Below are 16,245 nucleotides of genomic sequence, written 5' to 3'. Positions count from 1 at the left end.
ATTTTTAGTGTTGATCAGCTGACCATTCCATCTTCTCGTGGAAAGGGAGTTTTAAAACGAGTAACAGAGGTTTTTGATTGCTGGTTTGAAAGCGGTAGTATGCCATACGCTCAAGTTCACTACCCTTTTGAAAATGCTAAAGAATTTAATGACATATTCCCTGCAGATTTTATTGCAGAAGGAGTTGATCAAACTAGAGGCTGGTAATATATATGAATATTTCTATTTTCATTGCTGTTTGTATTCTTTTAAAAGTTTTAGCTCTATGGTTACATCACAGAGAATAAATGAAAAATCTAAATCAAAACCGGAAAGTTATCAGGTTAATGTGGTAAATCGATATAAAAAGTGCACAAGCAGTCAATTTAAAACAATACTATGCAAGTTCTGTCTTAAATATAGTTTAATTTAGTACAATTTTCCAATTATGGTACATTTGTGTTTCTTAAATGCTGCCATAGCTTCCAACTCTACTGAGTTTCTCCATTTTCTCTTAGTCTAATTAAAAATTTTAGTTTTCAGAATTTGATGTATTTTTTTGCTCTTTTTTCTTGTGTAAGCACTTAAATGAGTAATGCGACTGCATTAAAGAATTGTGCCTCAAGTAAAAAGTACTTTTTAAAATAGTGCCTTTTTTCTTTAGTAATCACTTTAAATAATTTTAAACTCAGTAATTTTTATTTTGAATTTAAAAACTATTAATTTCTAAATAATGAAGAAACAGTTTTTTTTGTTATTATGATTTTATTAACAAAATTTACTATAAGTTAAAAAATAATACATACTATTTTCAAACATTTATGGGCAAAAACCCATTGATTCACTCCAAAAATATTTTTAGAATTTTGTCTATGTAGAAATTTCTAAGAAATTAAGAAAGAAATTTGACTTAAGAATGAAGGCAAATGTAGTATTTGAATATTCCCTGAATACCAGGGTTATAGATTTTGGAAGGTGAAATAAAAAAAAAAAAAATTTCTATATATAACCATAACCAATTGGCAAAACTAAGAGAGTTTGTATTGGTTTATTAAATAATCAACTAAACGCAAAACATCTTGTAAAATTTTTTCCCCATCTTTGGCTTTGTTGTTATTTCTAAACTCATATTTGCTACTTCTTTTCTTAAAATCTCAGCCTTTCGAAGCGTTCAAGGTGGATCCAATTAATGTAATTTACTAAAAGAATAGTAAAGTAAGAAAAAATACTTCATTTGCAAATGATCTGCACCTTGCTGTTTTTTCCCTCTATTTTAATATATTATTGATAGAGAAGTCGCAGGATATTAATGTTGATTCAAAGTTCATTGTGCTTGGCTTTAAATTGATTTGTTAAAATTTGTATCATAATTTCAATGTGTGTGTAACCAACTATACTCTTTGTTTCAGGTTTTATACACTTTTGGTGATATCTACAGCTTTACATGGAAAAGCACCATTTAAAAATTTGATTGTGAATGGTCTGGTCTTAGCTAGGTAATTAAATTTTATTCTTGTCACTGGATTTTTTAAAATTTTTTTAAAAAGTAATCATTTAGCTTTTTTTTAAGTTTTTTTTAAAAGGTAATCATAAATAAAGATGTGGGAATGGCACTCTAGTTGATTGTTTATTAATATTACCGTTTCTTAAAATGAACTTGCCTCGGCATCATATTAAGTCCTATGCATATTCTTTAACTACAATTCAGTTCAAAAATTACTCTGAAAAAGACATAATATCAATAATACCTGGTTAAAAAAAGTTTTTTTTTCCTATGTTGTTTTTAAAACTAAAATCTTTAGTTCATGTATGTTTACCGAAATTTGTTTCCGTTCCATGTCTGTTTGATTTGAATGGAATATTTACTGAATAATAATAGTTAATTGTAAATTTCCTTCACACTTGAAATGCTTTGTAATATATTAGATTTTCTTTTTATTTTAGTGATGGACAAAAGATGAGCAAGAGGAAAAAGAATTATCCTGATCCTATGGATGTTGTTAACAAGTTTGGTGCTGATTCTCTTAGGTAGGCTGTTATTGTAATTTAAATTACTTTTGCTACATTTATATACTATATTTTCTAATAGTAACACCTTTGTTGTGATTTTTGTTGCAGAACATATTTGGAGTATTTAATTCTTAAGTTTTAAAAATTCAAAAGTAAATAAATAGTTATTAATAATGCTGCATAAGGACTATTTAACAACTTAAACTGAGTTTTTAAGCTATAATATATTAATTACTTGTCTTAATATACTGTTTTGCTTTAAAAAAAATATAATTCATGCCAGTAACCATTATAAGTGTAGTCATCTACCAAAATCTTATATATTAAATCTTGAGTAAAGCTGTTTTTTTATTTATTTTTATAAATATTCCTTAAACATTCCTAAATGAAAAATAAAATAAAATAAATAAACCTTTAAAAGTGGAAAAATGTTTGATCCCCAGTCACCTTAGTGATTTTTTATTTTATAAATGCCCTTTTAATTTTATATATCATTCTATTTCAATCTGCTTCTGTACAGAAGATCTAAAATTCTGTAACTCCCTTTTCATAAAACACTTTTTAATCAATAAATTGGCAAATTGTGCAACATAGAATGAGTGATGTGCACTATAAATAACTCAACTTACGAAATGTCAAAACTTTTTTGATTACTGACCTTTTGAACTAATTTAATTCATTGGTTTCATGTGATGTCATTACATGTTTTATATTAGCTTTCAATTAAAAAAAAAAAGAATAAATTGCAATTTGTAATAACAAATTTTGAATAAAAATTCAATAATTAAAATAAATATGTAATTTATGATTGAAATAAAAATGTAAATTTTATTTTATTTATAAATTAAAAAACCTGGTGGAGAAAAATCAGAATTTATCAATTTTTAATTACAATCTTCAGGAATATCAGAACTGCATTGCATTATCAAATGTTTTTTTATTTTCTTCAAACAGTTTTTTTAATTTTTTATTTGATGAAAAATTCTGTTGAACATAATTAGTTTCCCCATTTCTCAAGGCATATTTTAAAAGAATTTTCAGTTCAATGAAAAGATTTTGATAAAAATATATTACAAAATAATATTTTTTATAACAAGTGAAAGTTAATTATTAAAAATTTATTTGACACTAAATCATTTGTTTATGCGGGAAGAAATTCAGGTCTCTTGTATGAAGTTAACACTGATTGAACTTTTTAAACTCTTTAAATTTGATGATCATTTCAACAATTAAAGCTATTTAGATGAACTCCACTGGTTCTGTGTTATGGAACTCACCCATTTATTAATAATAAAATATACATTATTTAAATATACATTTATATTAATCTAAAGCTTTTTAAAGATACTTTGTTTTGAAGTCAGTGTTTTCACTGCAGCGCGAGAACGCGAGAATCTCGCATCTTTTTTTCTTTTCTCGCAATAAAAAATGATTACCGCGAGAAATTCGCGCATTCTATTAATCAATTTCAAAATTCGCCAATTTCTCGCATTTTGGAAAAAGCTTCGAATTACGCATTTAGAATAAAATCCGTTTCACTTTTCTTCCTGGATCTTACATTATTTTCAACATCTGCCCCATTATCTAGCCTCCCTATTTACCAGTATTGTTCAGAAACTTTTCGAACAACAGAACACAACCACGGAACCCCTTTCAGAACACATTTCTCTGCAACCACGTGTTTACCGTAGGTAAGGTTTCTTCATGTAAGACGTTCAAATTTTTTATGCACTTATGTAAGATGGACAAATACCTTGTAAAGGCAAAATCTTCTATGATGATGCACCAAAAATATTCAATGCTTTAANCTTTTATCTGTTTAGAAATCTCTCTTAACTTTTTGAAATCTCACCCTGTTTTTGAGAAAGGGTGAGAAATTGCCACCCATTTTTTTTCTATGATGAAAACACTGGAAGTTATTTAAAGCCTTATGCTTACAAGTTGATTTGTTACTTATTTACTTTGTTACTGATATTACCGTATTAGGCCATGACCTCCCTAACAATTTTATTCCAAAGCCGTGTGTGTCATGCTTTTACTTGCTTTTTTTAAGATCTTGAGGTTTCTCTCAACCTCATCAATTCATTTCTTCTGTGGTCTTTTTTTGTGTGCTTGCTGTCTCACATTTTTTTTATGTGCCCTAACCCCTGTTTTCTCTTTAAGATCATAAATATTCTTTTTTTTTTTAAACATCTTTTGAAATTTCATGGTTAAATCTCTTTCAACACACAATACCCTCTCTGACTGTGCCAAAAACAGTTCTTAAAATTTTTGATTTGTTCCTGATATTTATTTACTCTTTTTCTTTTGAATTACAGGCTTTATTTAATCAATTCCCCTGTTGTTCGAGCAGAAACACTAAGGTTCAAAGAGGAAGGTGTCCGAGACGTTTTAAAAGATGTCTTTTTGCCGTGGTATAATTCTTATCGATTTTTAGTGCAGAATATCCATATGTATGAAAAGGTAAATTTGTCTTCATTTTAGTTTGTTGAAAATAACATACAGTATGTTATGTAATTAAAGACTCATTTCATGCATTTTTATTTACTTGTACTTTCTCTTTCTTGTTATTTAGAATTGGGATACCAAATTCATATATTCTGAAGATTCATATAATGAGAAAAACTATCAAGATAAGACTCAAAATATAATGGATTGTTGGATATTGTCATTTACTCAAAGTCTTGTGGATTTTGTGAAGAAGGAAATGAAAGGTTTGTTAATTAATCTTTTTAGAATTAATATACTTTTGTAGGTTATACAGTTAATAAAAACTTAAACGTTTTATGTAAAAAAAATTTTTAAAAATGTTTTTCATCTTTTATAGATAAAAAAAATATAAAACTATTGTTTTGAATTAGGCATCTGTATTTTTTCTCTGTTTTCCAAATTTTGACATAATCCGATTTCCAAAATGAAAATAATTGAAAGTAATCTATCACAATAAAAATAAAAGAGTTTATAATCTATGATAAGTAATTGAACTCCATAAAGCAATTTTGCTGAAATTTGGACGTCTACAGGAGGCAATTTTATTACCAGTCCTATAATTCTTTCATAATTTACAATTAGTTTGTTTGATAGAGCCATTTGAAGAATGGAATTTTCTTATTTCTATAGCAATTGTTTTAGATTCAACTATTGGTGATTTCATACTTTCAAAGATTTTAAGCATAAAATCAGTTATGTTTCCTAGCTTATAACTCTTATTTTATCAAAAAAGGAGTATATTGTTCTTTCATTCGTTATGTCTGATAAACTCAGCGAAAAAATTGGAACTTGATAGCATTGGCTGACTTCTTCACCAAGAAAGCATTTCTATAGTTATCTGAAACCGCATGTTTGAAAACATGTTTATTAAAACTGAATAATTTTAAATAAACTGTAATTGAAATATTGACGCCCGGTGGCTGAGCAGTAGCACTTCGCTCTGTTGTGCCACAGGTCCCTGGTTCGATCCTCAGGCCGGGCAAGGTTGACTCGGCCTTTCATCCCTTCAGTGGGTCGATAAATGAGTACCAAGCATGCTTGGGAACTAAACACTGGGGGTTCCGTGTTTGACTGACCACCTGACCGGAACATCTCCTGCACCCCAGAGCCCAAGGTCAAGAAAACTGAGATGGGCACAGTAGGCCTTGACCCTCTATGGGCTGTCGAGCCACTGAGTTTAGTTTAGTAATTGATATATTAAAAGAAAGTTATATACTGAAAAGTAAAACTAATGAAGAATTGGTATTAATCTATTTAAGAGAGGCTTAAAAGTAGGAAAACGTTGCCAATAATAATAAAGTTCGGTGCTAGATACTAATTGGAATAAGAAAAAATTAGCTATGTACTAAAAAGTAAAATGAATGGAGATTCCAAATAAACTAATATGAGTACCAAGGTACCTTTATGTTGGCATTGTAGTAATAAGTTGTTTACAACCTGCCTAAAGTTATATGTACAGGAGAAAATTGCTTGATAGTTGTAATTTCAGACTATCATGAGTGAGCTTCAATAGTGTCGTGCCAAAGGATACTGAATATAGTGAACTTTTATTTTGATGGGATGAACTTCTAAAAGCATGTTTAGATTAATTAAAACACTATTAATGTTGGCAACTAATAATAATAATTATGAAAATTTGGGATTTATTAATTGTGTTGGTATATGTCTTCTAGATTTTTATCCCATAATTTTGTACTGTTGTTCTGAACTGATTTATTAATCGTTTACCTTTTTCCCCACTTGTAATTATTGTTTTTATAAATTATATTGTATTATAGTATTTAACCCGATTATATTATAAATTATAGCATGCTTCACAAAGATCTATTAAGTTTAATTGTCAAATGTATGTTGACATTGTTTGTTGCTGTAATTAAATGTCTATTTTTTCTTATTTTTTATATGCTTGTAACTTTTATTAAATGTTGGTAACTGAATTAACTAGTTTGCTTATATTAAGACGTTTTATTAAATTTTTATATGATTAAAAGTTATTAGATTTAATTATTCTTTTATACATTAATATTTATTTGCATATTTTAAAGCAGTTTGACTTATTAATTATTGTGAGAACCAAATTAATTGAAGTGAATTTTTAAAATGTCATCTAAAACTTTTAATAAAATTCTATGTATCTTATACTTTTCTTAATACTTTTGTAATTTAATTAATTAATTAATCTTATTGTTAAGTGGTATCCTACAAGCCCTGATTAACTCAAATTTAAAAAAGTGATATAGTGTTTTTAATTTTTTTTACTTCATAATAAAATTGAGAAAAATATTAGTTAATGTACTTATTAAAATTTTATTCAAGTCTCTAGGACCTAGTTTAATGCACATTTCAAATATCAGGCAAACAGATTTACTCCACTCATTATCTGTTTCCGCTTATTATCACTAATTATCAGTAAATTTTTATCACTATTATCACTTCATTTTTATTTAAATTTTCTACTCTAAGCACACTTTATTAATTTTGCTTGTATCTACTCTCATTTGCACTAAAACTAATTATCAACTTTCTAGTTTTAATTAAGAAAAGTAAACAAATATTAATTAGAGGTTATTTCTAAAGGCAGCAAAATTATAAAATTTTAGTTTACCATAAATTTCTTATTGACTTATTGTGCATGCATCGCAATTGTAACATCAATGATAAAGCTTTTTCCTCCCTCTTATATAGCCTATCGATTATATACTGTTGTGCCAAGGTTAGTTAAATTTGTTGATCATCTAACGAATTGGTATGTTCGAATGAATCGGCGAAGATTGAAAGTAATTATTTTGTTTTCATTGTAATTGCCATTTATTCTTTTATTTATTAATAATTTTGAATATTAAAATCAATGTTTATGTAGGGTGATGGAGGAGAAACTGACTGTAAAATTGCTTTGGAAACCTTGTTTTTAGTTCTCTACACTATGATCAGAATGATGGTGAGATATTTTGCAATGGTTTCTAAAATGAGTTGTTTTTTCAATGTTTAATAATTTTCTTTTCCTCTTTCTTTTTATTCATCATTTTTAGCTTATTTGTGGTTTTTTAAATAAATATTTCAATGCAATTTCAGAGCTTACTGATATTTTAAGAAGGCAATTGAATATTGCTTTGTTTATTTTATAATGCTATTAAAAATATAAATATTTGCTATTACATTCAAACTTTTATATCAGAAACAAGAAGAGAGACACTTAAAATGTGGTGTTTTTGAAAATCCAATAAATCGAAAATTTTCAAATTATTTTAATTCAAAGTATTTTTAGTATTTCAGCCAAAATAATTAACTATGTTGAAATTTTGAAAAACAGCATTTTGCAAAAAATAGTCGTTTCTATTATTTATTATTGTCAATTATTAATTAATTATGAATGATTTATTTTCTTTTAAGATGAAAGTTATTTAAAATTGTTTTCTGCAAGTTTTTCTCTCCCCCCCCCCTGTGAATTATGTGCTCCAAATTCGACATAACTCAAAATAAAAGTGTCTATTGCCGTTGAGAAAAATTTGTTAAACATCATTTTTTTAATATATTATTGCAGAAATTTATGAAAATCCATGAATTTGAAATAAAAGAGTATTTAAGAGTGGTAAATTTTTAAGGTAATCTTGAAATTAGGTTTTGTCATATTTTCTAAAGATCAAAATCGCTTTTGATTAAATTCCATGTCTCTGATACATATTACACAAGTGGTTGGATTACCCCTATATGCATAATTTTAAGTTTTATATGTATTTGTATGTATACATATGCAATTGACTAATATAAATTTTTTGACGCATTAATTTAGGCACCATTCACTCCTTTCTTCACTGAACTTATGTACCAAAACCTACAGAAAGTACTTGCTGATTATGAAAAAAGTGATAAGCAGAAGAGTATACATTATTTGTATCTACCTGATACAAAGTAAGCATTTAATTTTTATTTATTAGTGTTGTCTAAAAATATACTAAATTGATCTTACTATCTTAAGTCTTTCAAATATTTTTTATTTGCATTAGTAATTTTTTTCTTCATTTTTGGTCATCTTTCTATTTTTTTTCCACTGGCTTATAAACAGCACTTCCTAACCAAAGTTCTGCATAGTTTTAATGTGTAATAAGGACTATCCATTCTTTCCTTCCTTTTTTTGCAGTTAAAAACTTATCCCACTTCCTTCCAGGTATATAATTTGTGCTAAAATTTTCATTGGTTTTCATCAATTTCATTTTCATTGATTCTTGGTTTATTTAATTCAATTTAAAATGGTGTTGTGTACCACTATATAATTCCCTATGACATTAATTGGAATTTAATTTGATCGTCGAACTGAGAACTGATAAATATAACCTTTGATTATTTAAATTATTGTTTAGATAATTGACAAGTTTGTAGAACCTCTAAACCTTTGTAACAAAGTTTTTTTTTAATGATAAACATTAAGAAACACTGTTTTATATTGCAATAAAATATAGTTCCTTTCATATTTGTATTAAGAAATGGAATGTTTGTTTTTCTAAACCATTCATCTGATTGCAATGATATTTGGCACATTGATAGTTTAAAAGAAATATAACTTATTCGAACATTTTCAACATTCGAAGGTTCTACTCCAAACAGCTCGAGTGAGAAGTGTGAAAAGCCAATTTTCTAAGATTAGCATTAGCGTTATTGTTCCCAAACCAAAAAATGTTCAATTTTTGTTTCAATTAACTAAAAGATAATATCAATGTGACTTTTATTAGCTTATAGCTTTATTTTATTAAAAATGAGTTTCATTGGTTCATGAGTTCATACTTATTGTATTTCATGCTTTTAATTATTATTTTTATTTGGTTCTTCACTTTATCTTTATTTGGTAAGCCCTTATTTTTTAGAAGTCACAGATGTAACATTCCTATTTGATTTTATTCTTTAATGTCATATGATAATGAGTCATTAATGATCACACACATCACATTAGTAAATCAAACACTTCCGTACCTTAGACATTTGATGTTGAGCAATTCTATAAAAACTCTGCAACTTTAAGTGTGTTTAATTTTTAAACTAAATAATGCTTTTTTTTCGTGAGTTTATTTTTCCCTTAGATGGTGGAGCAAAAGCAAATTTCCAGTCAAAATAAACAGCATATAAAATTATGTATAAATGCATGCATATATTAATACATTTTTAAGTAGTTTATAAATAGTATTAAATTTGAAAAAAAAAAAAACTTTTTGTATTCCCAAAATATTTAGTCCTTGATACAGCAATCTATCCCTCTACAACAATATATTTGACCCCCAAAATATTGCTTAGCATGGTTTTGCAGTATCACAAGTACCATTTTTTTAGAATTACACACTTTTCATTCAGATCATTTAATTATCTTTTTTTCCTCCTTTGTGAACTATTGGTTAAACTATTAAAAGTTAAACTATAAGGTTAAACTATTGGTTTATAAAAATTATTGTAAAATCCATTTTTAATGCTTTTTCTATTATATATTCTAGGGATCATTTAATCAATGTTGTAGTTGAGAGAAAAGTAGCTAGAATGCAAGAGGTCATTGATATAGGTCGCCTTATTCGAGAAAGAAACACTTTACCTATAAAGGTATATTTTATTTTAGTAAATCTTATTTTAAAGAGAAATGTTGTAGTTTATTTCTGTATGCAATCTTTACTTTGTCCTGTGCTATTGGCCAATTGTTAAAGAAGATGTATAATTATTTCATCAACAGCCTTTTTTTATACAATACATGTTTCTTCAACCAGTATTAGTGAAATAATTTGAATTATTCTTACAAAAGAGCTGAAGTAGCTGTTATATTTTGACATGAGCGATATATGTTTGTATGATTGTTAATATTCATATTATTAATATTCATTTTATTTTTAAACAAAGGTGCGTGATATAACATATTAAATAGAATTTAAGTATATCTATTTATATATATATGTGTGTGTATTTATATGTAACATAAAAAGCTGCAACTAGCTTTTTATGTTATTCCATTTCTGTAAATCTTTTTCTTAATTTATTACTAAATGCTCTTTCCCACACTTTAATATTCACATCCTGTCTTTTAACCTATTTTTAGTTCAAGTATGTATTATTAATATTTTAACGTTTATCCCTCTAACTAACTTGTGAGAAAGACTTCTTCTCTCAACTTATTTAATAGACCTGTTATATTTATTAATGTTTCCCTTTTTCCTTGAGACTTAAGACAATGAAGAGAAATACTTGTGCTACTTTCCCTAGGATAGAAACTCAAGCACACATTTTTGAAGTGCAATTTGGGTTCCGCCAATGCTTGAAAATGATCTAAATAGATGATGTGACTCTCTCTCATCTCTTTAAAATTGCCTAAATAAATGACATTTTCCTTCCAACTGTTTGCCTGCGTTCCTGAACATTTGACCATGGCTGTTATTGTCATANTTTTTATGTTTTCTATATATATATATATATATATATACACACACACACTTAAGAGGAGATAGAGGGTAAAATAGAAACATAATAGTCTAAAAAAAATTTTCCCCCATGATTGTCGGTGCATTTTTATTGGCCGGAAAATCGCATGGTAGGATCCGGTTTTTCCACACTAATTTTCATATTGGTTTGGTTGTCATCAGCTTAAAATTGATACCCTGTCATAAAGGTATTGTTCTCCTATAAATATTTTTGCATTCCTAATTTAAAGGTATTTAAAGTACTGTTATTATTACGTTTTGGATTTTTTTTTAATTATGAGTTAAGGATTGTTTTTATTATAAGAATGATGTAATTCTATGTTGCATTTTAAGGTAAAGTTATTTAAATTTGTGCCTGATCTTACTTACCAATTTACAATTATTATTTTTAGTACAAATTACGTTAATATACTGTTATGAATTACAGTTAAATAGATTCTTTAAATGATTCAGAACTTAACTTTCAGCTTCGTGCACAAAGTAATGAATGCAAAAATATTAAATTACAGAGGCGTGAACTTACCAAATTTGTTATAACGATATAATTTTAATTTTAAATGTTATTTCAATAAATGATTGCTTAGGAAAAATGATTTATGTTCACTAATAGATCTTAATAGTATCACGGGGGAAATATTTAGGCATGGAAAGTGGCAAGACAAGTTTTCTTTTTAGTACATATATTTTTGTTTGAATAATTCCAACTGCAATCATTAGGGTTGGTGTGTGTCAGTGAACAGGGGTCTTAGCCCCTAATTATAGATATATAGTATTTTTGTATCTATATGCAAATAAAACTTGAAAAATATAATAAACATCTTTTTTTGGTATACTGTGCGTGATATACCATGAAATTATGTAACTTATTTTAAGTAACATTTGTAAAGTTTAGTCTGTAATAAATGCATTTATTTTTTTATTATCTTTTTAAAGCTGTTATTATTGTCAGTGTTAGATTTTGTTTTGTCTAGTGAATGGATGTTATTGTTATAATATATATATATTTTTCAGTATCCTTTGTCAGAGCTTGTGGTTATTCATGAAAGCAAAGAATATCTAGAAGATGTGAAGTCTTTAGAAAAATTCATTGTTGAGGTTTGAAAAATTAGTTTAATTATGATCATTAATGCTGTGATAATATTAGTTTGAAGTTTTATAAATTAAATAATTCTTTGTTGTTTTTAACAAAATTAAAAAACATTACTTCATTTTTTTATGCTCTACCTGTTATTTTATTTAATTATATATATTTTTTTAAATTTTGAGAATCCATTAGATTCTCAAAGCATTCATTAAGTACTAAAGCCTTAATTTATAAATTTAAATAATTTTTTTATTATTATTGCTATAGTGGTCACTGATAATTTTTGAAAAAGCTTTTTAAAAGCTATGTTTAATTAGAATTTGTACCAGAAACAGTGCTGTTATTGTTGCCCTGGTGTACTGTAGTGCAGACCTGAAAATGTGTCAGTATTCATAGTATGTATAGTTTCACTCAGAATGAAAATTTTGAGATACCTTAACCACATTTGGTCAGTTTAAGTTTGTTAAACTAAGCTAAGAATTATTTTATGATTTTCAATAAAACCCTATTAGCACTGAATAAATATTATTGATAAGAAGAATTTTAAAAACTCATTCATATTCTTTCTATCTAGGAATTAAATATTAAAACCCTAACCATAACAACTGAAAAACAAAGCTATGGTGTTCAAGTTAAAGCTGAGCCTGATACCAAAGCATTAGGAATAAAATTACGCTCTGCCTCTAAAGCTGTAGCAGATGCTGTCAGAGTAAGTAGATTTTATTTCCTCAAAATAACATTTTTATTGGAAATCCTATTACTTGATGTAGTCTTGTTTAATAAGTGAACTATTATTATTTCAATATTAGTTTTCAATTCAGTTGTATGTATTAAAATGTATTAACTATATATTACGAATTACCATGTATTGTAATTATAAATGCAGCAAGTATTTTTTAATTTTTTTTTTTTTTTAAGAAACTTGACAGTTCTCAATTGGCTGAGTTCATGAGCAAAGGGTGTATAACAGTTTGTGGTCATGAATTGGTAGAAGGTGACATTCGCCTAATGCATAGCTTTAGTGGAGAAAAGGCAGAAGAACTGTCTAAAAAGTATGAAGCACATTCAGCTGGAGAGGTTAGTTTGATTTTTTTTCTACCTTCAAGTTCTACTCCATTTTAATTCTTCCTTTATTTTGAAATACTTTATCATCTTTGTATGTTTTAATTACAATATTTTATATTTTTTGTATGAAAATTTATAGGTTTTGATTTTGCTTGATATTACAAGAAATCAAGATATGGTTGATGAAGGAACTGCTAGAGAAGTAATAAACCGCATTCAAAAATTGAGGAAAAAAGTAATTTTCTCTTTGCTATATATATATTTTTAATAACTAAGAAATTTTTATCTTATTCATCAGATTGCGATGAAACTTGGCACACTGATTGTTAGAAGCATAAAGGTCACTATCAATATTCAAAACATTCTCTGAACCCTTTAATGGAAGATGCATTAAAAACATTGTTTATGCATTGCATACAAGTCTTTTTTTCTTTCTTCTTAATTGTAACATCTTTAACGTTTTCTAAAGATTTTTTAACTTATTAACTATTTAATTATTATCGTACAATATATAACAATAACAATTAATTACTATAACTTATTATCTTAACTATTTAAACAAAAATGCATTTCTCATAAAGTTAATTGCATATTTTTAATAATTATGTAAAGATTGTACTATAAACTGCAAAGATTCACGTTATTGCATTAATTTCTGCAAAGAAGATTCTGCATCTAAAAATTCTTTTTTTTCCTCCTCATTGTAACCCTAAATTGAACTCAGAGCATAAGTTTTCTTATCAAATAATGAAACTGATTTAAGCAAATTAGGAAAAAGGCTAATTAAGATAAAATAATAATAATACATCAAAATGGAAAGTGTTAAAAGCAGCTAAAACCAAATTTTTCTTATTTAAACAATTTAGAAAGTTCAAACATAAATCAAGCAAGCAAAAAAAAAAAAAATCTAATGATATGTATGCTAGTAAGTTAATGTGTAAATATGTGCTGTTTTTGTTAACATACATATGTTTAGAAATTCTTCTTTTTTTGCTTGATTTGTGTTTCTAACTGGCATAAGTTTTTAGTAACATTTATTCATTTTTTTTCCAGGCCCATCTAGTGCCATCTGATCCAGTATCAGTTTATGTATCTGTTAGTCCACCAACTGATTCTCTCAATAATGTTATTAAAAACTTTCAAGAATTTATTGTGAACACTATAAAAGTTCCTGTTGGATTTCTTCCATATCCACCTGATAAGAAAGTCATCATTCAGGAGACATCAGATGTAAGTTTTCCCTATCTTTTATGAAAAAGTTTTGGAAGAAAAACAAGATATTTCCCAAGTATGAGATGTCAGCTACTGTAAAGAAATATAAAATTCAGTTTTTGAAAATGTTTTTAATTAATAAGTTGATTTATCAATTATTAGAAAATAGGGCACTATCGAAAATATGTCCTCAGTATGAAGAAAACATTTCTGATATTTCCTTTTTTTATTCCCTTATTTTTATCCCTTTGTATGAAACATTGTTTCTAAACCCATTTGATTTCATAACCTTGTGCTAATATTGTTAGTTAATGTACTTTGATTCCAGTACCAGTGTATTCATTACAGAAAAAAAAATGGGAGAGAGATTTCTAAAAATTAAAAAAAAACACGAATAGACTTGAAAAAAAATTATTTCTTTAATTGTAATACATTTTTCACATCTTCTAATTGAATATTTTTGCTGCATCATCATATGGAAAATGTTCTATATCTACTTTTTCATCGGCTATTATATTTATTTGGCTGAAAAAATCTGTATTTGTTTCGTTTTTACCATTTCTACCGACATTTGTTTAATTTTTATTTGTACATTACAGAGTAGAAGATCTCGCCTTAACAAGGTATTTGTCCATCTTACATTCATGCACAAAAAATGTATACGTCTTACATGAAGAAACCTTACCGACGGTGAACACGTGGTTGCAGAGAAATGTGTTCAGAAAGGGGTTCCGTAGTTCGGAGAGGTTGTGTTCTGCTGTTCGCACCGGTTCTGAACAATACTGATAAATAGGAAGCTAGATAACAAGGACCGATGTTCAAAATAATGAAAGATCAGGGAAGAAAAGTGAAATTGATTCATAGAGTGCGCGAATTTCTCGCGTTAATCATTTTTTATTGCGAGAAAAGAAAAAAATGTGCGAGATTCTCGCACTGTAGTGAAAACACTGCAGTACAGTATAACTGCATCCAATTAATGTGTCATTAAACTCAAATTTTTTTTCATTTCTGCGATTTACCTTTTTAAAAAAAAAGGAAAAAAATTATTTTTTGTTTTGTTGAAGAGGTTGGGAAAAAAACCCCCACTAACTGAAAAGATACTTTTTATTCTGAACTTTTCGAACTGCATTTAAACTAAGCAAAGATAACTTGGAATCCTTGGAGTAGATTAAGATTTGAGTCAGGTGATGGTTAAAATTCAAAAATTTTTTTTAAAATTAAACTAGGGCTTCTGTTGGTAGCTATGCTTTCTAAGTATTTTATATTTATATTAAATTTATTATTTTATATTAAATTATATTATGTAATATCTTACTTAATTAGAACTTAAAATATCTAACATTCCATTATGTCAAAATAATTTTCATATATTTCAAATATTATACTGTCTGACCTGTTGATCTTTTATTCATTAATAATATTTTATTTCACTTGTTAAAAGTTTAAAACAAAAACTTGCTGTGGTATATTATTTTATAGTATCAAATTTGATATTTTCCTCCCTATGAAATACCATTTATACAAAAACATCATTTATGAATTTTCTGCTAAGTTAGCTTCTTAACAGTACCTCCAGCACATTCTTTTAGTTAATTTCTCTTTATTGTGCTTTTTTTTTCCTTTTTATTCTTTTTTTGCATTCTCATGCATGATAAATCTTTTTATCCAATCCAAGCGTAATATATTTTTGGGGTTTAATACTAGAACAACCAATGTAAGAAACTGAATAGTCATATAAGCATGGTTCAAACTTTAGTAGCGATTACAATAAATACGTAAAACAACGAGCAAAGACTAACTTCATCAAACCATTATCTTTTAACTGGAACATACTTATCATAAAAATATTTTATGCAATTATAGTTTATATTAAAATTGTATAGTAAAATTTAGTTGTAAATATTTTGATATTAGTTGCAATATTATATTATTGCTATTGTATAAAATTCTAAATTTTTT

General features: G+C 26.9%; 1 protein-coding gene across 1 annotated transcript in view; it reads left to right on the top strand.

The window, feature by feature from the left end:
- LOC107441718 (isoleucine--tRNA ligase, cytoplasmic) overlaps nt 1-16,245 on the top strand; it is a 41,164-nt gene that overhangs the window by 22,067 nt on the left and 2,852 nt on the right. Inside the window, exons 13-26 of the mRNA XM_043048350.2 lie at nt 9-203; nt 1,389-1,475; nt 1,924-2,007; nt 4,308-4,452; nt 4,565-4,703; nt 7,165-7,256; nt 7,340-7,417; nt 8,270-8,388; nt 9,957-10,059; nt 11,937-12,020; nt 12,584-12,718; nt 12,928-13,086; nt 13,214-13,309; nt 14,128-14,304. Coding sequence (XP_042904284.1) covers nt 9-203; nt 1,389-1,475; nt 1,924-2,007; nt 4,308-4,452; nt 4,565-4,703; nt 7,165-7,256; nt 7,340-7,417; nt 8,270-8,388; nt 9,957-10,059; nt 11,937-12,020; nt 12,584-12,718; nt 12,928-13,086; nt 13,214-13,309; nt 14,128-14,304 — 1,693 coding nt within the window. The remainder of the gene's footprint in view (nt 1-8; nt 204-1,388; nt 1,476-1,923; nt 2,008-4,307; nt 4,453-4,564; nt 4,704-7,164; nt 7,257-7,339; nt 7,418-8,269; nt 8,389-9,956; nt 10,060-11,936; nt 12,021-12,583; nt 12,719-12,927; nt 13,087-13,213; nt 13,310-14,127; nt 14,305-16,245) is intronic.

The sequence above is a fragment of the Parasteatoda tepidariorum genome, chromosome 2, assembly GCF_043381705.1.
Source record: "Parasteatoda tepidariorum isolate YZ-2023 chromosome 2, CAS_Ptep_4.0, whole genome shotgun sequence".
NCBI lineage: Eukaryota > Metazoa > Arthropoda > Arachnida > Araneae > Theridiidae > Parasteatoda > Parasteatoda tepidariorum.
Note: the sequence above shows the minus strand (reverse complement) of the source record. Positions and strands in the feature narration are given on the sequence as shown.